The following is a 20000-nucleotide window of genomic DNA, read 5'->3' as shown; positions in this document are numbered from 1 at the left end:
GGTCAAGTTTGTTGTTTTGGACGGCAGATGCCCGGAGGGCTCAAGCGATGCCCTACAGTACTCCAACCCCCCTGCCCCTGCCACCAAACCTCCAGAGACACTTGGAGGTGGATCCTCATCTAGGATGTGTGCTGCTTTCAGCCTGTCAATCGAGACTTGGGTAGTTCTCCTTCCACTGACATTATGGTAGCACTTGTCTCTATGCTACAGAATTTGGTGAGGTCCAGAGTAGGCTAGGGAGGGTGGCCGGACAGACTGCCCATAGAGTGCTTCCACCGGCAACACATTAAATGCTGCACGTGGGGCTGTTCAAAATCTGAATAAAATCCATGGCAACTCTTTTCACCACCTCCTGTCTCGACATTTGGCGGTGAGTGCTACTTTCAGGGAGTGGTGGAACCACTCTATCATACCATTTACTTTTGGGTATGCTACCGAGTGTTTTATTTTTGTCCTGAGGCTGCATGAGTTCCTTAGGGTAGAAGTGAAATTAGGCCCCCTATCACTGGTGATGTACCGAGGGACTCTGTGCTGACTGGTCCAGTTTATTATAGCATACATGCAACTTTCCACTGTCTGCTGTTTGACAAGTATTTCGTCATGCCATCTCGTATTCCCATCGATGATTGTGAAGTGGTATCTGTAGGCCTCGGAAGTGGTAGGGGTCCAACAATGTCAACATTTGTGTGTGCAAGGCATCGCTCTGTTGTATTGAATCGTCCTCTTCCTGACTATATGCCTCATGACCTTGGATGTTTGGCAGGGGAGACATTCTCAAGCCCATTTCTTGGTGTCTGACTTCATGGTCCATGAGATGTTTCGTTTGGACAGGATACGGGCAGTGGAATGGCTGGACAGGTGTGACAGGTGTTGGGCAAGACTGAAAGCCTTCTCCCTTAAGGCCAACGGTAAGTAAGGCCGAGGGCATCCGGTACATGTTTTGCAGGTGATGGTCGTCTCTCCATTGTCTATGGCAAAATCCCTCCACATGAGGGTAGGACTTTCCCGATGAAGTCACTGCAGGTCCATGTCATTCTTCTGGGCTGCTGCGATCATGGGATATGATATCCTGATCTGCACATCATTGATGGTATTTCTGGAAAGGGTGTCTGCAACGTTGTTGGAAGAGCCTTCAGGTACCTGATGGTGCAGGAGAACTTGGATATTGCAGACAGATGATGCTGCTGCTGCTGCACCATCCAACAGTCTCCATTTTTGGTGAAGTCATGGACCAAGGGTTGATGGTCGATTTGCACCGCGAACTGCCTCCCCAGAGCGTGTCAGAAGCTCGGTCAAACTTGGATTATTTCTGTTCGACTGGGGATAGCTTTCTGCTAAAGAAAGCCAATGGCTGATGACCTTCGTCTGTATCTGCTAGAGTATTGCACCCATTGCTGTGTTACTTGCATCAGTTGTCAGGGTCAGGGACCTATGGGATAGAGGAAACATTAGTGTTACTGTGGAACTCTGGGCTTTGTTGGCTAATTGAAAAGCTGTCTCTTGTTTGTCAGACCAACAAAGATTTTGGTTTTTCCTTGAAGCATTCATATAAAGGGGACAAGATTTCAGGTAGGTTGGGTATGATTGGTGGTGATAGTTGATCATGACAACAAATTCTTGGATTGCCTTGATGGTGTTTGGTCTTGGGAAATTGACGATAGCTTGAACCTTTGTCGGGAGGGGTTTGACTCCTTCATGGCTTAGTTGATGGTCAAGAAATTTTACAGTACTTATCTCCTATTCACATTTATCTTTCCGCACTACTAGCTCCTTTTCTCTAAGTTTCTCCAGGACTTATCTTATGTCCTTTATGTGGTTTGTAGTTAGGGCTGAATATCAGGATAACTTCAACATAAATGACTTGGCAGAGTAATTCTTCCAGCATCTCGTCCATGAGGCATTGGAAGGTCACACCAGCAATTTGAAGACAGAAACAGCTGTAGTTGAAGGTGTATGTCCCTAAGGGAGTTATGATAGCTTTTTTTTATATCTTCCTTTGCTACTGGGACTTGATAGTACCCCTTCAGCAGGTCAATTTTTGTGAATACTTTGGTGCCTTCTAGCTGGTTTGTTATATGTCGGCGATGTTAGACGGCGTATCCGTCTGGTTTTGTTTTGACATTGAGTCGTTGGTAGTTGCTGCATGTGAAGTGGGGATACCCACGAGCTAGAGGCTTTCTGGCAAATTCCTGCCCTTTCCATGTCTTAGATTACTTACTTGATGTAGACTAGTAGGTCGTGCTGGAGGACTTCTTTGAATACTTCGGGAAATTCCTGAGGGAGGCAAAAGATCTCTGGTCCCGAGCTGTGGTGCTATAGGGCAGTGTCTCTGAACCAGACTGTCTTGTACATCTACCAGCATGTTGTGGGTTTTCAGGAAATCTGCTCCTAGTTGTGTGATTGTGGCATCTGCTATGATATATGTCCAACTTTATGGTTTGCTGTTGAATGATAACTTCAGAGTTCTTTTGCCAAACATTTTAAGCAGTGCACTGCTGACAGTAGACACCTGGAGAGTGCTGGAGGTGGGGTTGAGGTGTTCATGTGGGATGGCTGGAATGAATGACTTGCATGCACCTGTGTCGACGAGGAACTGTGTATTGGGCATATCATCTGTGATGTAAACCATGTCGTGTTTTCACTTCTACCTGGAGGAAAGACAGCAAAGGGTAGACTCCTTCTCCTTTACGAGGCAGCCAGTCTGCTCATTGCTGACAGTTATTTGCTTGGGCTCCTGCTCTGGCCCTATTGCAGGGCTTTCGATAGCAGGCAGCCATTCTTGCATTTCCAGGCCTCTCACCCGAATCTCCAATGGTAGAAACATAGACCCTTCAGATGTTCTTTTTTGGTCCTATTTTTGTTTGTCTTCCTTCCTGTTGTTTCAAAAGCGGTATATGGGAGTAATGGGGCCCTCTTGACTCACTGTCTGGTTCTGTGTTGCATTGATGCTGTGGTTGTGGGATGCTGCAACTACAGGTGGTTTAGTGGGTTCTAATGATGTCTGGGCCAGATGAACTGCATCTACCATTCCCAGGAATTTGTCGAGTGTCATGTAAGATGTGTTTGGTATTGTGGCATCTGTTTGCCATGGCAATTTCGTCAGCAGGACCTCGCTTACAAGGTCTCGTGTCATTTATGGTCAACCACCCGTGGTGGGGATCGTTATTAGCTGTCATAGTTGTTTGGAGACGTGATGGCTGTTGGTCTCCTATTGCTGATCCTACATTGTCAATGAATTTCCTAGCTCTGAGGGCAGGGGGCATGCTGAAGGACGACGTCAATTGTGCTTTCAACATCTCGTATATGACTGTGGCCTATGACTTAGCTAGCCATTCTGGGATTTGTTCGAAGACATCGTCCAGCTTTACTTGATGATGAAGTGATCACCTTGGATCTGAAGATGATCTTCATTCTGAAGAACAAGACCTCTGGGTTGTGCATCATGAATGGGTGTTGCTGTGGAATTGTCACTGGTTAGGCTGGTGGTGTCGGTGTCCACCAGTGTGGAGACAAGGTAAGTAAGAGGCAGCATCTGGATACACTGATTTAATGTCACAAATTTCTGACGAGGCATGGACTTCAGTGAACCGAAAGGTAGCATTAAGCAAGACAGGCATAATTTTACAGTCAGGTGTGTTTGCTCACACCTAGAAAAGTTGATAATTCTTTGTACAAAATAAGGAAAGTTTGGTTTCACAAATGAGATACATACACACTGCAGTCCCTGCAAATACACGAAAATAACTACCTCAGCCGTCTGTCCTTGGTTTGTGTTTTCTGGGGAACTCGATGTTCTGTGGCAGGTTAAGTTTGTTGTTTTGGATGGCAGATGCCCAGAGGGCCCAAGCGAGGCCCTACAAATACCAATTTTGCTTGATATGCAGTATTGATAATTTATGTGAACTTCACACGCAAACTTACGGTAGAAAACTGATGTTTGTTGAATAAACATGGGGAAAAGGTTCATGTTGGAGGCTTCATTATTCAAGTGATTTTAAAACTGCCGCAACTCAATCCATGGAGTGGGTCTCACTTTGCTTGTAGAGTAATTCTTTAAAATTGATCTTAATTGATAGGCGTCCTGGATGCTAATCAATTGGGCTTTTATTTTATTTAATTTCTCTTAATGTGTTAAGGTCACCATTAGTTAACAAGTGCAATTTCACAACCCCAACACCACTCTCTAAAGTTGTATTTCAGTAAATGGGTAAATGGGTTACATTCTTGGCTTTGTCATAGATTATGGCCACAGTAACCTGTAGTCACTCAAGGAAATTATCAATGTAAAAATCTGAATGTGGTTCTATTAGAGAATGACAACAGAATGGGGCATCCAATATCTTGATGTTCTCCTATTAGAGAATGATAACAGAATGGGGCATCCAATTTCCTATTAGAGAATGACAACAGAATGGGGCATCCAATATCTTAATGTTTTCCTATTAGAGAATAACAGAATGGGGGCATCCAATATCTTGATTTAGAGCACAGCTAAAGTTAATGTTCACTTTGTTTGGTTTTAAATACAGCCCTCCACAGGGATGATTCACTCTCTGGCGGGCCCTTGTACGTTTTCAATATAAGTTGCTTTTTATATTTATAATTCTTATAGTGTTTTCTCGTTAGTATCCTAGCTCCTGCAGAATTGGAGTGTCTTTTGTTCTTTTTTAAATTTGCTTTCTTCTTGTATGATCTTCACTTCAGGTGGTATTTTGTTGTCTAGTCTTTGTGCGCAATGTTCAAATGCTCTCTCGCCTACCTTTACAATTGGTTCTAGGTTCAAATATCCTAATTGTCCGATTACTATATTCATTTCAGGTCGAAAGAAGCTTAAGCAGTTTCTCAGATATGTTGGTTCACCATATTTTAGTGTCTCAAAGATGTAAGAAGTATTTTGTATTCTATTCTTGCTTTTACTGGGAGCCAATGTAGCTCAATTAGTGCCGGTGTTATTCTGTCACAGGAACGTAATCCTTTTACATAAATCTTGCAGCTCTATTTTGCACTCCTTGCATATTTCTTAGTGGGCAGTTATAGAGACCGCAGTTAATAGCGATGCAGTAGTCGATCCTAGAAAGTATTTGGTTACAAATTGCTGTTATCAGAGTATCTTCATCATTTATTATCAATAAATATTCCTAAGTTCCTCACTGCTACTACAATGTTTATTGATGACGGATCAATAGTTATTCTTTTGAATTGTTCATATTTTTGTAGTGCACTGTCAGATTATCTATATTAATCTATATTAAGTTTCGTTTTCTTGGGCGAAATTATCAGCATCCAGTTTATACCTGACTTTGTGGTTGTTCAGAATTCTAGATAATTCAGTTCTGTAAATGCCAAATAGCAGTGACCCGAGACGCTGCCTTGGGGCACTCCTTTTGTTAGGACTTTTTCTGATTTCACATTTGAGAACCACTGTAGTCTTCCTGTTTATAAGTAGCTTTTGTACCATTTGAGTAGATCATCTTCAATGCCTACTGCTCTCATCTGAAGCGGCAGATTGTGGTCAAGTACATAGGACGAGCATACCCAGGATGTTACATTTTCCATTTCCCATAATATTTACGATTTACTTTATAATTGCTCACAATGTGTCTTTGTTGATTTTTTTCCCTGTAAGCTGACTGATCATCCGGTATAATGTTGTTTTAAGTGTTTCCATGTTTGTTCGTGAACTACGGTTTCCATTAGTTTTGAAAAGTACGATATCTTCGATATTGGCCTATGGAAGCTTAGATTTTCTTTACCTTTTCCTTTGTAGGCCTTCTTTTATTATATAAGGAAGCTTTTCCATTGTTTGTGAAGGATGCCTGTCCTAAACTCATTTGTACAATATCAAAATACAGATCCCGCAACTTCAGCATAGGTTTTTGCCTCGTTTTACATCTCTTGGGAAACTAGCCATTTTCACAGTAGGCGTTTTTTGTTGTTGTTACTCTTCTCATCGTTTTTTCAGTCCTTCAAATATACTGGATTTTGCGGTTTCTCATTGATCACTGAGAGATCAGGAGGGACTGCCTTTTCTAAACTAAAGTTATCAGCCAGGTTTTTGTGGTCACTATACTTACACCAGGTAGATTTTTGTTTGTTTGTATGGTGTTATTACGTTGCATGGAACCAGTGGTTATTCAGCAACGGGACCAACGGCTTTACGTGACTTCCGAACCACGTCGAGTGTGAACTTCTATCACCAGAAATAACTTTCTTGATTCCCATATTCCGGCTAAATTGTCGTGGAGTTTTTGGTGGAATTTTCCTCTCCATAATATTTTATTGTAATATATTTTCTTGGTCTTCATAATAAAGTCGTTGCACTGGTTTCTGGATGTTTTACACGGGGACCTGTTTTCATTACTTCATGATTCTTTCGACCTTTTCCATAGCTCTCCATTTTTCTTTTCTTTTCCTTAGCTGCCCGTAATTCACTGTTAAACCATTTGTCATTTTTTAAAAACTATTATTTGCCTTGTAACTTCTGGACATTTATCATTGAAGCTTGAGGCCAATATGCTTTTGCTATAGACTTATCAAGCTTATATATACCTGGCCGCCTGTCAAGGTATTCCTCAAATTACACCTGCACCTCCCGGCCTGTTTCTCTTTATGCTCTCGACAATAAATTCATCAGCTTAAAAGTTGGTTTTGTTTATGCAAGCGATAGCTTTTTTTCCCAGTGCATAGGCTTTCCAGATTTATAACTAAATTTAACTAGTTTATGTATTGGAGAGATCACGCATCATTCAGGCTCAACTTGTAGTATGTCGCTCACCATCTCGTTCTTGTTTTGTATCACTAGGTCAATGGTATGGTTTAATAATGACGTGGGTTTTCTCACAAAATTTACAAGGTTGTGGCTCTTCAGTAACTCTAGCAATTCTTTGACACAATTGTCATCGTTATCATTTTAAATGTAGGCTGAAATCACCACAAATCAGTTAACATGTTTAGGGTGTCACTGAATTCAAAGAACGATCTCTTACTAAGTGTGCTGTGCGGTTTGTAAACTTATGACTTGCATGCATAATTTTAATGATGTATTATTATAAAATGTACTGAACACATTTTTTCATAGTATTACAAAATGAGTACTGAACACATTTTTTCATAGTATTACAAAATGTACTGAACACATTTTTTCATAATAGATACTACTTTGTATAAATTTTTTTTTTTTTTACCGAGATTTCCACTCCACCATTTTTGCTTTCTCTTGGTATGGTGAGTTGTGAGACTCAGGCTACATTTCTCTTATTTTGGAATGCTCACTTTACATTATTGCTTAACCAAGTCTCCGTTAGCATACATATATTTAGATTGTGAGCATTTGAAAATTTCTAAGTGTTGGTTATTTTTCCCACGGCCTGTATGTTTGTTAGATTGTATTGGTCAAAGCTATGATCAGTATTATTTTTCACTTTGGACACATGCTCTATATATATTGTGAACTTATTGCCATCGTGTGTTTTATGTCTAATATCTCTGTAACCTTTCTTTACACATTTTTCACACTTAAGGATGACACAAGTTGCTGGGTATTGCAAGATATACTTGTTTAACTTTTTTGCAAACTTGTAGAGAATCTCTTTTATATGTACTAGCTTGATTGACTATGTCACTTACTTTATAAAGTAATATAACAAGATTTATTTCATACTAACTTCATTGTTTTTTAATGATAAAAGGCAGCCCTCTCAATATACGTAAATTATAAAGACACTTCATCCTATTTTATAAATTATATAAATGAAACTTCATTCTATTTTATAACCACAGCCTCTTCGCTCTACAGTTAGTGGCATTTCTACACAACCCAGATAAAAACTTCACTGCTTGAGTCAATCAGTGGGAAAGAGACAGGTCGTAACCTAATATTTCTTCGTATACTTGACGTAAAAATTGCAGTAATCCAGAAACAGACCCTTTCAATACAGTTAAAACTCATTTTACGACTACTACTGTCAACTGAAATAGTGGAAATAAGGCATATTTCATATATAATGGTATATTTCAATTTGTTAACTGTGCTATATAGATGAATTCAAATAAAAAGTACAATAAATTTTTTGCATAAACTTTCACTAAATTAAATCTGATAACATTTTGAACTTACTATTAATGACATGGCATATCGTAAATAAACACTTATTTAAAGCAAGAAAAGTTGAAACAAAATCGACAATTCCTTTTTCCAACAGCAATGGATAACATACAAAAAATTCCAAAAAATATATATTACATATATATTTAAAAAAAAGTTTTTTTTTTCAACTTCATATTTGTAAATCCACTGACAAAAATGAAATTAACTAAAAAGGAAGGTAATTTTGAACTCTTAAATAATAACGGGCCTAAACATTTGTACATTCATAATAACATATATTTCAAATCTAAGAATAAGTCTCAGTCAATACAAACTGATGTGCTTTATTTTTTGTACAAGAGAAGCCACTCACTCTCACGCTCTCTATATGTAGTATCAAGAGGAAGAAAAAAAAAGAAAAAAAAAAGAACATTTACTAAGTCTATATGATGAAAATGTGAAAAAATATATATATATATTTATATTTTCCTTTCAATAAACCCTGGTACTGCTTCATAATAGATTAACCGTTTTCATCAAACTGAGCACATCAATTCACATTGTGAATATATAATATATGTATATATATAGCAAAGCATATGTCAAAAAATCTGTATAATAAAGTACAAAGGGGGTCTACTATTTACATTATATATTGGATGTGTGTGTATGCTGCTTTTCCAAACAATGCTTTTGGGCCCAGATAAATGCGACTGGAAATGACGAATTATTATTATTATTTACAAATACTCATGACAACATAGCACTGATAACTAGTAAAGGGGGGGGGGGGGGGAGATTCAGAGAAAACTGAGGTAGGTTTGTTGTTCGTAAGAGCTAAGAACAATACAAGAACCTACTCCATCCCATCGCCTCCAAACCCTACAACACTTTGACCGACCAGCCGCACTGACCTGAGAAGGGAAATAATGAACCATGAAAATGAACGAACTGAAATGCTTTTCCGGAAACTAAACCCAAGCTTTTCTCATGTATACATAAGTAGACTTGACAAAATGAGGTATCAGTTGGGATTCACAATCAAAGAACAAGACTATAAACGTCACAATACCACTATGGATCACCATCCAGTTTCCCAAGCTTTGACATACACATTTCGCTTTTTCTATTTACCAATAAATTTGCCGTTTGTCATGATCACCGATCCAGATTAAATTTTTTCTTCTACATACAAAAGTGAGCAATACAAAAAAGGGGGTTCTCTATAGTTTACATATACGGAGGCCTTAAAAAAAGTTGAGGGAAGTAATTATTTTATGTGCACTAACTTTAATTACTGACTTGAGCATTTCAGACATATGACGTAATTAAAAAATAGAGACGAATGCTCTGGCATAAAAAACCAGCCCCCCCAAATTTAGACGAATTACACTACACGAGTGTAGACACTCGTTTTTTTAACAAGCTGAATATGGCCTCCAAGCGATAATACTGTTACCTACCTACAAAGCCAAGGTTTCGTAAGAAACCACCAACAATGATAGTTCTTAGAGACTTTATGAAACAAAAGGCCAACTGCAGCCACGCTGCACCAGCCTTGCTAAACACACTCATATGTTGCAGAGCTCAAATCTTCTAACCCCGTCACATGTACACTTCTACTACTGGTCTAAAACTAAGTCGCGAGGTGTTTATAATCATTTAAATCCATCTTTTGACCCTCAAAAAGGATTCAAAAAATAATGCAACCCCGCCTTCTACATGTCTTTTCTTATCGACTGCCACTAGAACTAGAGAATCATTGGCCAAAATAATGACAAAATTCAAGTCTTCCCCTTTTTCTTCCTCAAAGGGTAAAATTGAAAAAGGGGCTGCAACACTTAAACACTAAAGAACCGATAATCTCTTAAAAAGATATACAATATAAATAAACTTCTCAAAACCGAATTGAAACAATTAAGAAAACTGTTGTATTCCGGCTTTTAAATATTTTCTAAATCCTTACGAATTACTTTGTATTTTCCCAGAAGATTCATGGGCAGGTCAAGACACAAAAAGAAGGGAAAAAAAAAAAGGTTAACTGGCATTACGTTTGACCCTTCAAAAGTAAGAAACTCATAAGGTCAAAACCAGACGAACATTCAAGTGAAAACTTAAAAAGAGATCATTCACCATTCATTCCTTCACAATCCATCTCGACCCTACGTAAGCATCTCTCTCTCACTCTCTCCTTTTCCTCTAACCTTGACGGCTCACTCACTGTACAATTCAACAATAAACAGAGTTTACGAAAGGATTATTGGATACACGACAGACACAGGCCACGCAACTTTGGTATCACACCTGAAAAAAATGTCAATGGCATCTGCATAATACCCCTCAAATACAGTACAAAAATTTCTGAAAACCTTTAATACCAAGTTTCTGAATACTCTTCAGACATAATTTTTACATTAGCATGACATAGAGTTCAATTTCTCCAATGCTAATCTGAGTACACAACAACTGAAATCTGTGTACACAACAATACCATTAAATTCCATGTCACGTTGTAAGCTTAAGTCCAATGGTGCATATGTACACTACTAACACTAATCTCTCCTACTTTACAAATCCTGTTCCTAGGGTTCCTCTGACTTTCAAATCAGAGAAGTTACATATTAACTTTTAGGGCGAATTTTCCTTCGATCCACAGAGCCACTTAATGCTACGTGACAACCATTTTAGCTTCAGGAACTTTTCAAGGAGCATCGAGGGCGATTAACACAATAGGCACTCAAAATATCACACATACAATAAAGGCTACTTTATTTTATACCAAAAGTTCCATAAAAATTGTTCAATTTTCTCTTTAAATGCTCCCTCTTTTGACAATAACATTATCACTATAACATTAACTATGTACAATATTTAATAAATCACAGTTCCTTACAACTAACTATACAACAGGGGAAGGTTATTTTCAAACTCAACTACATAGCGTTCTCCTTTGCTGGAGGTATTCGAGTTGTTTTCTTAACTTCTCCTTTTCTCTCATCAATCGCTGTTCGGTGACCTGGAGCTGTTTGCAGTGGAGGGCTGCCTTCTTCAGGATCTGAACCTTGGGTGCCTTTTCTAGGTCCTTCGTTTCAGGGACAAGGAGGCGAAGGTACTCGAAGGCATTACGCAAATCGACTCTCCTCTGCCTCTCGAGGGAGTTGTGAACAGACCGTCTTCCTTCGTCCGATTCACCGCGGTTCCTCCGTCTGTGTTTGGTCGTCTTCATAACCTGTAAGGGAAGCAAGACTATTAGCCTACATTGTTCATTAAGAAACGAAGGAAATCGTGGAAACGCTACAGTTTCACAACAATCCGGCCTAAGTTAATCCAAACAAAATGATGACTTTTAGGGAAGAATTGTTATAAAGCTACCTTTCCTCTCATGAATGTGGGCGTTTATTAAGACCTCACTAAAAGAAAATGACTATAAAATTCACCAAGTTAATCACCTCTGAGTGGTAGTCCCTCATCCTTTTTGTGTAGGCTGCAGGTTTTCCTTGAGTTTTGATCTTCACCGAAACAAATCTACTGTTAGTGGCTTCGTCAGCTTCATTGGGCACTAGACCAACCTTGTTGTTCTGACGATTTCTCATGGCGTGAATGCGGGCTTGGAGTTGGCGTTTAACGTCTGCAGAAATTTTGGACTGATCTTGATGCCTTGCGGTACCGGGCGACGATGAGGATGAGGCGGTAGCGGTAGGCATGGTCGGACAAGCCGTGTTGATGTTGAAGGCGGTTTTGATAATGTCTGACTGGTCATTGCAGGATACAACGTCAACTTCGTCTTCTGCAAGACATGATGATAAAAACTTAGAAAAGTTCCATATTAAACTTTAAAGAATGGTCGACGTTTGTAATAATACAAGAACAACATGGGCATGTTCAAATAACATTAAAATTCTAATCCTCATCCATAATTCATCTCTCGAGACCCTGACACTAAATTCATATCTTCAAAATTAATTTCATGTAACTTACCAATAAGGCTCCCCCTTGGAGAAAAATATAACTTTTATATAAACTACCCAGAGATAAATAGGGACAGACTAAAGAACTTTCTTCTCGAATACTTTTAAATAAACACTTCTTCCTTCGCTTTCCGAACCCCCTTCGCCAATCCCACGAGCCCCCACCTAAAAATCCCTTAGGGCATTGTTGAGGAAGCGCGTAGGCAGACCACTGGTAAGTCAAGAGCCTTAGAGAATGCGTTCCTGACATACCAGGGGATTCTAACCCCCAAAGCCTTAGCATTCCCAGCCAATACCTAGTTACAGGCACCGAAGTAGGGAGGTTGGCACCAGTCCCTGGCAAACGCTATTGGCAGACCCTAAACTTCAAAGCCGTGTGGTATAATTGTCTATTTTTTATCTGATCCCCTGGCCCAACCCCCTACCTGCAAAAAAGTTATGGAAGTAAGGAGTCTCTTTAGGTGAATAATAGTTTATCAGTTAGTCCGGGGGCCACTTAGAGAGAGAGAGAGAGATTGTACTCGAAGAGTGTAAACAAGAATATGGGGGATGCTAGCCAATGACGTGACTAAAACTGGATGTTAACTACGAAGCGACTGTCTGTGTGAGTGTGAGTGAGCGTGCGTGTGTGTGTGTGTGTGTTGTTGAGGGAAGAGAATGCATAGAAATGTGGGAGGGAGAACAGACAGTGGAGGAGATAGAGGGGGGCAGGAGACAGTAGAGGGGATATATAATTTGGCACTAAATACCAGGATGCTAAGTTAGCGCTGGCACCAGTAAAGCCAGACGACCACGGTGCCAAGATTGTGAGAGCACTTCTCCGAGACACAAAACATGGGGAAAGGGAAAGGGAAAAAAAATCGTCTGAGGAGGAACGGAGAAGGAGGAGGAAGAAGAAGAAGAATGAAGAAAAGGGAGCAGGAGGAGAGTTGAATTTCTGTGGCGGTGCAGGAAGAAACTCTAAACGATTTTTAACGCTAGATCAAAGAGTGGATAGGGATGGCACCAATACCAGGTGTTCGTAAGGGGTCTTTTACCATAGTTAAGAAACGCTTCCCTGACCGACGTAGTTTTGACAGAATTCGCGCGCCTTCTAATTACACAGCTGAGGATCAAATTACGGAGATCACACATTTTCCAATCAAGGGAAACTAATGAATATCCCATTTATTCATAATATACCATTCAAAATCTTTAATGTCCACTGCTTTCTTTACCGACTTTCTAGAATGATCTAGAAGGAACCTATAGGAAAGATGGTTTTGTAGACTGCCTATATTGAACGAACTGGACGGGGAGGATAACCTACACATATCCGAAACGCTGATTTACAAGAGAAACGGCACCGAACGACAGGTAGAAATGGGGGATGTACACTTCTGGTTTCGCTAAGGATAATGTATTCAATGAAGTAAAATAAAAAGAAGTTATAACCAAGCAGACTATCAGTCAGTCAGATATTTCTCATTTCTATCTAAAACGGAATAATTTTACAATGTCTTATCAAAACTTGATAATCGCTTAAGATGAAAATTTCCATTTATAGAAATATATGTATATAACTTTGGTACCTCTATTTAGAGAGAGAGAGAGAGAGAGAGAGAGAGAGAGAGAGAGAGAGAGAGAGAGAGAGAGAGAGAGAGAGAGAGAGAGAGAATATTCCTGGCTCCCTTACTACAGCTTTCTTTCCCCTAACCTATTCCCGTAGACCTACACACCCCTAAAGAAAAAGCACAATTTCTCAATCCACGAAGCAGACTCTGGTAGTACTACAAGGCCAAGGAGGAGCAGGGAAAGGAGAAAAGGGTGACTAATTCTAAACAGTGCAGAGGTGGTATGCGACATTTGTACTCCCTTTTTGTATTATAAGCAGCTGCGCGAGCAACAACGCCCGCTTGCTGACGAGACTGACTCGAAATGCATTGAAAGGAAAACTGAAGAGAACATTGCTAGTATCCTACGAACATCGCCTAGTCAACTTCTACGCTATGAAACTTATTTTTCTCGTTAACTGCCTAGCGAATATCGCATTCTTTCTCCCACCATCGCCCATACCTTCCCTGCGGTTTTGAGTGTATTACGAAGGCCAAATTCCAACAAGGGTATTAAACAATGGGGATGCCTGGTGACACGAAACAATAGGGCGAAGAGGGTCAAAAGATGAAAATGAATATGGCCGACTATGTGGGCGAGCGCGCTCACTTGACTCCACCCTAGCTGGTCTTCACAATCAAAACATCAACAAAATACAAAACTACCCTGTCTATTAAATATTAAACTCCATAGTTTCGAGTTCATACTGGTCTGCTTTCCCCCCCAAAACATATCGTCGTCTCCCTCCCGTCTATCGGCCCCGCTTCCTCTTCAATTGTCTAGTCTCAAGTCCGTTAGTGCCGCGGCCAGCCAAGGAAGGTATCAACGAGACGGGGTCCGATACCCGCCCCATCAGACAACCCCCCCCCCCTCTCGTTGATACGGGGGGAGGGAGGGGGAGGAAGAGGATGATTGACAACCCAACAAACGATCCACAAAATTCCGTTCTTTACATTTTACCCATCTCGGTGTAAACAACAGTTATTATTGACATAAAACACGGCTGTTATAGGGAGGTTGCTAAAATAAAGTAAAAATTGGTAAAATTAATCACTAATAAAAGAGATTTAACTGAAAATTTTAGTATCCCCATATGCAGTTCACCACAGTTAATAATACTTCTTGTTCGCGCTTTACAGTTCAGATGTTCAAGTTAAAGAACTGTCTTGACATCAAAACCAAGGACTAAAAGTCCTCATACACAGAGCAATTAGATCATGACCTACCACAAGCGCAGAAAGCCTAAGGCTCCACAGTATAGACAAACCTGAATATATAACAAAAGATTGTACAGCTTTCGAATCTTGTCATTCAGTGAAAAGGGTGCGAGAAAAGATTATGAATATGAATACCTAGATAAATAATTACTAAAAAAGCTTATTATTCTTGAAAAATTCAAAGTTTCAAAATAATGAATATACTCTTAATACATCTGTACAGGCTAGGAAATATTTTAATTACACAAACAAATCTAACAATCTCAAAAACTCAATTGTCAATTTTGGAAAACGTAAAGCCCATATGAGTATATCCAAAAACCACCCTCCCCTTCTGGCAACACTGCGAGCGGTGACCGTTAGTTTACGGATCTCTCAATAGATGGCGCGAGGTGTATCTTCAATGGGTCAGTAGCTGGCATGAATACTTGGGAGGCGAGGAGGGAGAGAGGGGATGGGGGGATTTTGGATGGGAGGATGGGTAGCCTGTCAATCTAACATTCCGATACTTGAATTACAACCACCATACGGGGAGGGTAAAAGCTGGCAAAATTAAATTTTAAGTTAAGTAGGGAAAATATATTAACGTGGGAAAATGACTGGGAAATAAAATACAGATAGATAAAAGCAAACACACGCTAAACTGAAACGCCGTTGAATCTACTGGTTGCTAAGTAAGAGGTCCAATATGCATTATGCAATTTAACGACAGTTAACTGTAAAAAAATTGCTTTAAGCGCCCTTATAAAATAAATGTCTATTAATAGATACTTAAATGGACAAATGGTTTCTTACCAGTATCTGACGGAGTGACGATGCCTGGTATGACATTGCCATCGGGTTCTGGAACTCTGCCACAATAATTATGTTCACTGTTGACAGATGGGGCGAGTTGGGCACTACTGGATTCGACGAGGCCCCTGAAGACAACGATGTTTCCGTACCGTGCTGCACTGTTTGTGCTTCTAGGCCAACTGTTGCTATTGTGATCGTCTACGTCGCCGTCACTATCCGTTCCTGAAGGAGTGTCAGGCATGTTATCCTCAGAATCCTCGTCGTCTGATGCTACTTCGTCAGGTCGAAGGGCTTCTCTGAGGGCAGCATCGGCTGAGCATTCAGAAACTTGGCGTTCTTTCTTGGGAACTTCCAACAGGGAAGGACAACACGTCCCCCCACCCCACATGATGTCTCGTTTTAAGGACTCTGAGGGGGCTGGGGCGACAACAGGGGGCCACCAGGAGAAGCAGTTAGACCCCCAACTAACCTCCAAAGAGCTGTCTGTCAGTGGAGTGGATTCCAAATCGGACAAAATGTCACTGATGTCCGAAGGCGGCGTGGCAGAGGGGGATTCCAAAATTTCTGGAATGACAGCAACCAGTTCGTCTAAGTCGTGTTCCGTGGGTGGAGAGTGAGGAGGCGTGGGAGGAACACCCAAATGGTAATGGGCAGCATTACTGCTGATAACATTATTACTGCTAACATATCCCATTTCAGGCGTGAACATCAAGTTTGTGCTGCTGTCAGGTAGAGCCTCCTGGTTACTCAGAACCAGGGCTTTATCGCTTTCAATGTCGAATTTATTCCAAATGTCGTCTGGAACAGCATGGTGCTGCAGTTGCGTTGGACTCAAACACTGGTCTGACATCATGTCAGGGGCCGTCACCCACATTGCCATGACGCTTTGGCTGTGATGTAAGAAGACAGAAGCAAGCCGTTAATAAACTGACACAAAATATATTTACATAAGTAATTAAGCTACTCTGACTGTCACACTCAAGATCGCCTGTCAAAATCTGATACTACGACCAATTGAGCTTTATATAAACGTTAATGTTGGAACAGCTTTATCCAAGGCGAATCGTTCAGGAAAAAAAATTATTAAACTATGTAAACATAAGCAAAGGACCACTATTAATAACATTAATTTATTAATATAATAATACTGAACACTTTAAGAAATACTAACAATACCAAATATCGAACATACAAAGTGAAAAGAATCAAACTATTCTAGTAACATCAATAACATCCCACTTCCCTCGGAAATAACTTCTAAACGCTATAATACCTATACAACAAAACTTCCTTTCAGACATCACCCCTAAATCCTGTCACTGACCCACATTCCTACTAATCATGAATGGCAACTCTTAAGACTGAGTCACACTCATTCATTCATTCAGCCAATTCGACTTGTAAACAACGTTCTCTATCTCTGGTGCGACTTCCGCTTGGATTCAAGGAGATAATTGGTTGCATAACTGCCAATACTCAGTCTGAAAAATTCCCTATAACGGTGATCATTAACTACTGAAGGAAAGATGGAGCTTAAAACACTATTCACTATTCAATGCTCATTTAAATAATTACTAAAACAAAATGCATGACTCACAAAAATCCAGAATGGCTTTTTCCACAACGAATGTAAAAGTTTTGAAATACTAAACGTTAAGTTGGAGCCAGCAATAACAACCAAAAACTCTCCGGATTGTAAAGCAGTATACAGCATAAAAAAATTCCAAATAATAAATGTAGTCAAAGTCGAACAAACAAAAATGTATCAATCAAGTATGTATATGTATGTATCAGGATTGAACCCAAGTTTGATCCTAATGCGTGTCAGAAATTAATTTCAGTTCTATACGTGATTATCTATCGATCTATATATATATATATATATATATATATATATATATATATATATATATATATATACATATATATATATATACATACACACACATGTGCTCCTGGGCCAAAGCTAATAAAAAAATTAGGCCTCGAGGTTAATACATGGAACCAACTACTTAAGGAAGTGTGTGTGTGTGTGTGTGTGTGTGTGTGTGTGTGTGTGTGTGTGTGTGTGTGTGTGTGTGTTACTTTCGAGTACAAGCAAGCTAAGTACCAACATCGCTAACCTAAGGGATGATGTTAAGACACCCGTCATAATAGCCTTCCAAGACACAGCCACAAACGGAGAGTGAAATAACGCCAAACACGCCTTCCCGTGCTTTCAATGTGCAGCATAGTTCACAATGTGGTCGGTGGCTGACTAAAAAAGAATATAATATATATATATATTATATATATATATTATATATATATATATATATATATATATATATATATATATATATATACTATATATATATATATATATGTGTGTGTGTGTTTGTGTCAAACATTTTCCTTGAAGTTTAAGCACTACTAAGTATATAGCAAGGAGAGAGAGAAAAAGATCGCTCACTACACTCCATACGGAAACAAAAAACCTCCCCATCTTAGTACAGGAAGTTGGACGGATGGACACCATACCTTGTATGTCAAAGTCAGTCAACCACCTCCCCTTCTCTTGAATATGAATACGCAAAAAATCACCCTCATATGAGCCTTCTACTGATGCTGCTTCGCTTCCCCTTCTCTCTCCCCTCTTATGGCCTACGAAAATAAACTCACTGCAATGGCATTCTTTCTCCAACATCACACTAAAGTCAAACTACCACACAACCTGGGAAAAGTACGAAAAACAAAGGCTAAAAATTTCCCCTAAGCTTTTTAGGCCAAGCCTAAAACGAAGTACAATCCGCACTGATCTATAACTTTATATACCTATCAAAATGTGGAATTAATTTTTAAAACTCACACACACTAACGTCGGGCTACACTTCACTTGAAGTGTTTCTTCAAAACATAATGTACTGAACGGGTTTATTTTTGATATTTTAATTTGGGTGATAAAACATTAGGCTGTGTCTAAGGGGCCGAACCTAAGAAGATTGTTTGAAAACGAATGATTTATTGTTGCCTACACACTCAAACCATAAGGCATGTCCATTAAATCCTTACACTCAAAGTGTATGTCCATTGAATATTACTATATCACAGAATACCGGTACCTGACTACCTGTCAAAGCCGAACAAAAGCTATACGATGTCATTTTTCTCCTACATTATATAAAAAACGCACAGTAATTCAATTATTACTATGCGAGTTGTCAACAACAGAGATATCATTTAGCAACCAATGCAACGCCTAAACATTTCTTTAAAAAGCTACTATTTTTCCTGGCTCACAAGTGTCACACTCGTGCAAAAAAATAAAGTTCACAAATTAAGGATACTGCATTAAAAAAACAAATACCACACAACCGTATGGGCTACACACCTTTCACTAAATATCTCCCGTAATGATGTCAGGCACTGTACAATAGAAAAAATGTCTTGAAATTTGCTTCAAGTAATCCAATCAGAGCGAAATGTGTTGTGTTCACAACCACACAGAGTACGTCTTTTCACACTAGCGTCTACGAGATAACTAAACACTTTTTCGTCAGTCACTGGAGAATAGGCGCTTGCCAGTGTCTAGGATAAACGCTCCGCCCACAAAAACGTCATTACTTTGAACTCCGCCCCCCATCATGACGTCATTAACCGAGGGAGACGTCTGACCCACGTCTATGCTAAAGTTGAGTTGCCAAAATGTTGAAACATACATTTCTGTATTTCTGATCAACATTAATTTTTGTCATTAAACGTACGATTGCATTATAAATAATATTAGTTCCTTTCTCTAAGAAAACAAACATCGACAACAACTTAATGTTGTCTCAGCAGGCAGAACATGAAGGGAACTAGTTTCTTTAGCGCATTACTGCTTTAGTGGATTTAATGGACTGTCTACTACAACTGTTACGATTACCTTCATACATTAGTAAACAGATTCGTGGAAGGCGAAGCTCTGCTTTCACACATTAACCTCCATGATCGAATTCTATGAAATGTCAACAGCCTAAGAGAAGGTTAAAGATTCCTCTGAGAAAAGTTAAGCCGGTATTGCCAACCTGATTACTTTAAAAGGTTTCCCCCATATCTATAACTTAGAGAAAAAAGAAAAGAAAATAAAATACAATAAATTCTGGGATAGACACATTTGGCAATAATAGAGTATTCAAGAGAAACAATCACGAAATACGTAAGAGCGTGCATTCATATTAGCAAAATTCGCACGAATGCATATATATTATAAATTATATAAATAAAAAATATATAAAAATATAAATATATACACACTATATATATATATCATATAATATATATATATATATATATAGATATATTATAATATATTCATATAGA

The 20000-nt window shown here is 39.3% G+C and overlaps 1 protein-coding gene across 2 annotated transcripts in view; it reads right to left on the bottom strand.

The window, feature by feature from the left end:
- Positions 1–7992: 7992 nt before the first annotated feature.
- The window catches only part of LOC135196179 (N-myc proto-oncogene protein-like), a 22250-nt gene continuing 10242 nt past the window's right edge, over positions 7993–20000 (bottom strand). Inside the window, exons 1-4 of one of the 2 annotated variants that reach the window (XM_064222764.1) lie at positions 19030–19191; positions 15660–16549; positions 11536–11873; positions 7993–11315 (exon numbers count right to left, since the gene is read on the bottom strand). In XM_064222764.1, the coding sequence (XP_064078834.1) occupies positions 11016–11315; positions 11536–11873; positions 15660–16539 (1518 nt within the window). In that variant the 5' untranslated portion in view covers positions 16540–16549; positions 19030–19191 and the 3' untranslated portion in view covers positions 7993–11015. Of the gene's footprint in view, positions 11316–11535; positions 11874–15659; positions 16550–19029; positions 19192–20000 lie in introns of those variants that run through there. The other variant, XM_064222765.1, reaches the window with a different exon arrangement.

This window comes from Macrobrachium nipponense, chromosome 17 (genome assembly GCF_015104395.2).
Source record: "Macrobrachium nipponense isolate FS-2020 chromosome 17, ASM1510439v2, whole genome shotgun sequence".
NCBI lineage: Eukaryota > Metazoa > Arthropoda > Malacostraca > Decapoda > Palaemonidae > Macrobrachium > Macrobrachium nipponense.
Note: the sequence above shows the minus strand (reverse complement) of the source record. Positions and strands in the feature narration are given on the sequence as shown.